Source organism: Barbatula barbatula (assembly GCF_947034865.1).
Source record: "Barbatula barbatula genome assembly, chromosome: 2".
Classification (NCBI taxonomy): Eukaryota; Metazoa; Chordata; class Actinopteri; order Cypriniformes; family Nemacheilidae; genus Barbatula; species Barbatula barbatula.
This window is the reverse complement of record NC_136767.1, coordinates 572,873-579,601: the sequence shown is the minus strand read 5'-3', so window position 1 is coordinate 579,601 and position 6,729 is coordinate 572,873. Positions and strand designations below refer to the sequence as shown.

At 40.4% G+C, this 6,729-nt stretch overlaps 1 protein-coding gene across 2 annotated transcripts; it reads left to right on the top strand.

The window, feature by feature from the left end:
• The first annotated feature begins 906 nt into the window (after nt 1–906).
• surf4 (surfeit 4) lies at nt 907–5,974 on the top strand. Of its 2 annotated transcripts, XR_013788102.1 has the most exons (7): nt 908–1,131; nt 2,759–2,945; nt 3,377–3,453; nt 3,542–3,585; nt 3,885–4,071; nt 4,788–5,513; nt 5,802–5,974. XR_013788102.1 is itself a non-coding variant. In XM_079483589.1 (6 exons), the coding sequence occupies exons 1-6, from the start codon at nt 1,084–1,086 to the stop codon at nt 5,052–5,054; spliced, it is 810 nt and encodes a 269-aa protein (XP_079339715.1). In that variant the 5' UTR covers nt 907–1,083; the 3' UTR covers nt 5,055–5,939. The 2 variants fall into 2 exon arrangements, 1 of the variants encoding a protein (XP_079339715.1); XM_079483589.1 differs by having other exon boundaries at nt 907–1,131; nt 4,788–5,939.
• Nucleotides 5,975–6,729: the final 755 nt, after the last annotated feature.

Sequence of the window (6,729 nt, the reverse complement as noted above, 5' to 3'; positions counted from 1 at the left end):
TCTTCACCAGGTCTTTCAGGGTGTCATGGAGGGGCTTGCTGTCCACTGCTCACCACATGATCACTGGTGTCCCTCAGGGATCGGTGCGTGGACCACTCATTTTCTCCATCTACACGACATCCTAGGGAACCATCATACACTACTTCCAACTACTTCCTTTGGTGGGGATGTTAGAAGTCATCGCGCATATAAAGCTCACAAATAATGCCACATGGGCCGATGTATTTCAGCTTCAATAGTATGTTGTGTTAATTAGTAAAGATGATCTTGATAGACAAAACGTGTAAGCATCATAAACTGTTGTTAATCACAGAGCTTGTTCTAGCAATCTTCCAAAACTCTATGGGAAAAATGCAAAGGCTTTCGGTAGAGGGAACCAGCGGTGCTTACTTCCGGTTTAGCCTACAAAAATACGTCATCCCTTGCATGCATGTTTTTTGAATTTTTATTTATAGAGAACAAAATCTTAATACAAAAAAATGGCATCAATAACTATACAAAGGAAAATAATCTGTTATGGAAATCTCAACACAGTAGAACCATATTATTTCCAGACACACAAATATTCCTGCAAACATAAATAAACACAATAAGTAAATAATATGACACGTAAAAGATGTTCTGTAATGTTTGCATAAATGACAAGGCACATTTTCAAAATTAATTTTCATGTTTAAAAATGTGTTGGAAGGATATATATTTCATATTTTAAATTGAGAATAGGACATTTTAGAGCGGTCACATGACTCGGTGATCATTTGTGTTTTATATGTTAGTGCATAGTGTTTGTTGTCTATTTAATAAAATATAAAAAGGAAGAATCTATTTATTGCATTATCAACAGAACAGTATTGCTTCGGATGACGGCCAATCCGAGATTTAAAGTGAAGGAATTATAATCTGCACAGTGCGCGTGCTCTCTGAGTACACGTGGCAAAGGGAGCGCGGGGGGCGGGACTTTCGTTTCGCCGCGCTGCATTGTGGGACGCTGGAGGGCCTCGACAGGCAGCGATACTTTGAGTGTTTGTTTATATTTATATTTATTTTAGTGTTATTTGAGTTATAGCGTTATAGCAGCTCGTGATGGGGCAGGAGGATATGATAAGCGCTGCCGAGGACGTGGCAGATCAGGTGACGCACTTTAACGAACGTTAACAATGATTTAACCACAGTAACTGTTATATGTTACGTTAGCAAAACACAGTAACGTGAACTTAATTTACTACGGTAACCATAATTTGACCGTGACTAACCAACGTTAAGCTAATGCAAATCGTTACCAATTTACCAAAAAGCATAGTTACTATAGATGAACCATGGTGCATCTGCACTGCAATGAAACACTATAAGTGACTGTCATCAAATGTGTATCACGAAATGCTCAACATGATGAGATGAGTGTGTTTGTGTTTAATGGAGAACATATGTCAGTATGATCAGAGCTTCGGGTTTGCTTGTTGCTCACATTTATTGTTCATGTTTTAAAGTGACATGTAATGAAATGGCAACTGCATACATGAAGCTTGTAAAAGAGGATAATAACATATGCTGGTCATTACACACGCACAGATGCACTTCATGTTTGCACACTGTAATATGACATGAGGTGGATTATCAGATCTGAATCTGTCTCTAAACAAATCTCCAGATCCCAAAAGTTGAGAAATATCCAAGTCTAATCTGAACAGTTTTGCCGGGTCTTTAATGAAAGTAGGAGACAGATTGAGAAATGCTTGTGGATGGTTTGCGCAATGAAGAGTTGAAACCCTTACAAAACTTTTTAGAATTATAATCGCTCCAAAGAGTCTTTTGTTTCACTCTATAAAGCTTCAAGCATGACACGAATACAGCACGATTGTCTTTTGTGCTTTTAATGCACAGCAGCCGCACGTTCAGATAAATATAAGCATGCACTTGTTTTCTTAAGACCGTTCGATGGCTCGTCTCAGATCTCGTCCTGCAGATCCGCGGTCTAATTGTGGAAAAGTGGAGTGAATGTCAGATATTTTGGGACACTGTATAAGCAGTAGTACTGCCTATCTAGTGCATGAGTGATTCCCCCCCCCCCCCCCCCCTTTAGATTCTTCAGCAATTGATCAGTTCAGGAGTGAGTTTATCCGTTTGGTTCAATTATGTTTCTTCTGGTTTGTCTTTATGAATGAATGCGGACAGATTTATAACAAAAAACATCAAAATTTGCGTTTTTGAAAAATAAAATTCATTCTTCGTCAACGCCATGGAAATGGCCATTGAACCGGGCACAGCTTTAATAAACGAAAATATCAAAGTAGGTTTTGTAATTGTATTGTGTCGGACAGACGATCCATGCATCAGAAATAAACCTGTTGACGGTGTCCTGCAGAAAGCACATTAGGTCTAGTGTCATTGGGTCATCGCTGTAAAACGAGCTCTGATTGGCCGTCCAGTAGGTCACGCGTGTCTGATCTCTGATTGGCTGTTGTCGTCTGGCGAGTGCTGATGTGGAAGGTTAAGCTGTGAGTTATTTCGGCCACACGGAGCTGTAGTGGAGTATATCTGACTCTGAACAGAGTTCACAGCGCTAGTATTTCACAACATGAGGTTCTCCTCTGACTGTTCAATAACACGGCAGAATGCACAAATCAGACCCAAACAAAAAACGACTCGCTGAAGTTAAATAATGTCGCATCAAGTTGATTCTTTCTGTAATGGTTTGAGTGGGTAAATGTGATGTCATTTGATTGACAGCTGTGTCAATCACGCCCTGTTTTTCTTGCAGTTCTTACGGGTCACCAAACAGTATCTTCCTCACCTGGCACGTCTGTGTCTCATCAGCACGTTTCTGGAGGACGGCATACGCATGTGGTTCCAGTGGAGCGAGCAGAGAGACTACATCGAGGGCACGTGGAGCTGTGGATATTTCCTCGCCACCTGCTTCGTGCTGCTCAACCTCATGGGACAGCTCGGTAACACATACTATGCTCTATGTCTTACCCCAAACCAAACCCGTACTCGTTTTTGCATTTATTTTTTTTCTCTTCTGTCTGTGTTTTTGTATCATGTATGTTCATATCGATACAACAATAATAAAAGAAAGTACAAACACATATGTGACCCTGGGTAAGTCTTCAGGCTCAATTGAGCTAAATTGATCAATATTGAGCTTTACACATCATATGAAAGCTGAATAAATAAGAGAAGCTTTCTATTGATGTCTGTATTTTTAGGATCGGACGATATTTGGCTGAGATGAGGTCCCGGGTCACGCATGATTTTTTTATTAAAAACATTTCTATTTCGTTGTGGTTGTTTTGATGATTCCTCATTCAATGGCATCAGTTACTGTATAATCTGATTTCTAGAGTGAATCTGACGTTGAATGGTTTTTTTTTCGCAGGTGGATGTGTGCTGGTCCTCAGTAGAACTTTTGTACAGTACGCCTGCTTTGGGTTATTTGGTATTATTGCGTTACAGGTGAGCTATGAGTTTATGTGCTGTAATACTCTGTGATTCCAGTCTTCTCCTCTGTAACATACTCCACACGACCTGTTTATTTCCTCAGACCGTTGCCTACAGCATTCTGTGGGATGTCAAGTTTCTGATGAGGTGAGTTCTTATATTTGATCTTTTGTTACAAATTTGTCTAGATTACTTCTCAATGAAATGCATGATGTGATGAGTTTCAACTGTACTTCAACTGCTTTTCCTTCACAATCCGCTTCAACTCAACTGACAGTGGCTGAGGAGAGAAAGCTCTTTGGGTGTACAGCAATTCACAATAAAGCGCTATATAAATGCCTCATTCATTCAATTCCATAACTTTAATTTCAGTTTTTACGTCACATAAGTGAAATAGCAATGTCGTAGGATGTTATGTATACTCACAGTGTGTTCTCTCTTGGTAGAAATCTGGCTCTGGGTGGCGGACTGTTGCTGCTGCTGGCTGAGTCTCGGTCCGAGGGGAAGAGTATGTTCGCTGGCGTGCCGTCTATGGGCGAGAGCTCTCCCAAACAATACATGCAGCTGGGCGGTCGAGTTCTGCTGGTGTTGATGTTCATGACGCTGCTACACTTTGATTCCAACTTCTTCTCTGTAAGTTCTCCTCTGTCTCCTGTGCGTTACGGCACGTCGTTTCAGAGCAGATAATGTCAGCACTGTAATGGAGATTCTGAAAAAACAGGTTTACTTGATCAATTGTGTTGCGTTTGAGCAGCGGGTTACGATCTCCCGATAAACTCTGATCGTGAATTGTTGCCTTCATGACAAAGCATCCCTCATAGCTTCGTAGCAACGGATGTGAGCGAAATAGGACAGTGAGAGCAATCAGTCACAGATGATTTCAGTGTTGGTAGTACATGCAATAATGCATTCTGTTCCTTCTGAGAAAAGATGGCTAAATATGTTAAGACGTGTAGCAGAATATATCAAATATTTATAAATCCACAATAGCAGATTCTGTGTTTTGCAGCAGTGCTCAACTTATTTACTTGCAGAAAAAGTCTTCAGAATTCAACACTATATAACCTGGTAGGATTTAGAAGCGAAATGTTTGGAAATTTAAATAAAATTCGGCATGTGAATATATGTGAAGTGTTGATTATTAACAGCTTTAAACAGATATATTATGTTTGTCTCTAATCCCCACAACCTCGCCTTTGCATTTCTGCTCAGCATAACTTGTAAAAATCTAAACAGAAATGAACCTGCTGTTTTTACTATGTTAGTGTGGATGTTAAAAAATAGATATTTTTAAAGTATTGCATCACAGACGTTTGATAACTTCTCTCTTATTCCCTGTTGTCCTCCAGATTCTTCAGGACATGGTGGGCATGGCCCTCATCATTCTCGTGGCCATCGGCTTTAAAACCAAACTGGCGGCTCTCACGCTTGTGGTGTGGCTTCTGGCCATCAACGTCTACTTCAACGCCTTCTGGACGGTACCCGCTTACAAACCCATGCATGACTTCTTGAAGTACGATTTCTTTCAGACCACGTCAGTAATCGGTGGCCTGCTGCTGGTGGTCGCTCTCGGCCCTGGCGGCGTCTCTATGGATGAGAAGAAGAAGGAGTGGTAAAAGCTTCAACGCCCGGGACTCAAGAACACGTCTTTGATTAAGAAGAGTTTCCCTGTTCATCTATGTCCCCTTACTGTTGTCCAGTTTTAAAGCGCAATGTTAAATACTGGAATTTTATTTTCCTATTTATGTGCCCCTATGTTGCAGTGAATTACAAAGATACGATACACATGTAAGAAATGGTCCTTGAGTTCAGAATCGTTTTGTAGCATTTCAGTCATGTCTTTATGGCAACTCCGAATGCCCAGTGGGATGTGGCTCCTGTATAACATGGATTCTATGTGTGCTATAGAAAGATACGCAAGAAATCTATGTGAAATGAAATGTGAGAACTGTGAAAGCGACTTGGTTGGCTGCCAAACAAACCTCTTTTGCTGGTCAGAGACTATGCATGGTCACACTTTCTCTTAGCTACTCTTTCATCACCCTCAACAAGTTTTCAGTGTGTTTTTCTGCGAGGCCTCGTCTCTCTAGAGCCTGTGTTTGGGAACACCTTCATAACGTTCTGTTTCCCGACATTTTCGTCAGAACCTGCTTTGATAAGCTAGGCGGTGACATTATTGAGAGCCTAATGTATTTGCCAGTTCTGTCGAGCACCAGAACTCTCATTTGGACTTTGTGCTGTACACATTTCGAGCTTTGACTCGCGTTAGTCCGTTGGCTTGGGTCAGGGGAGTAGATGTTGAGTGTAAGTGAATTTTTTTTTCAAATCTACAGGCCGAATATATGATTAAGTCTCATGCTCAGTGTTTTCTGTTGAATAAAAAAGTCATCATATTGATTTTTCAGACGTTTATATTGTATTATTGATTTTGTTTTCATGGCGGAGAAATAAAAAGAAAAACAAGTGATCGAAATGTGTTCTTGTCTCTTTTGAGATGCATTAATGTAAAGGCAGATATGTGAATACATTTTTCATTTACATGTAGTCATTTAGCAGATGCTTTTCTCCAAAGCGACTTACAGAGAGTTCAGGGAGCGATACGAGAGCTACTAGTTTCAACAAAAGCCAGAACACTACCTGATGAGAGAAAGAGAGATGGTTAGTGTTTTTCCAATTTGTCTGTCAGGCTTTGTATTGCCTTCTCATAAGGGTATTGAATCTCTTTCTCACTCATTCTCCTTCCTGAAGGAACATTCTTCATAATTCACTCCGGTCAACCACATCTCTCACAACCTTCCAAAAACTACTTCAAACACACCTCTTGTATGAATACTTGACGTACACTAGCCCTCTCTCTTTCTCTCAACAGGTAGTGGTCTAGCTTTTGTTGAAACTAGTAACTTTGTATTAGCACCTATTGTATTATTTCTCTTGTATGACATATAGCTTATTGCTCCCTTAATTCTTTGTAAGACGCTTACATAAAAGCATCTGCTTAATGTAAACTTAAAGACTTAGTGTGACTTTTTATGGCAATAGTCAAACATGACGCATGTGTATATACATGGATGTTGAGCAACACACGTGCATCACGTGTAAAATGTAATATAATTCCTTCAGGAAAACAAAGAACTCATTTTTTCCTTGAGTAAGGGCAGCCGCTGAAAAGTTGACCGTTCCAAAATGGCGGACGCGACATCGCGTCTGGAGGGCTCGGATGCGTCATCTACTAATACAAACAGCAGTCTATTCACACAAGTCCATTCATTACGGGTTTAGGTCCTACGTTGC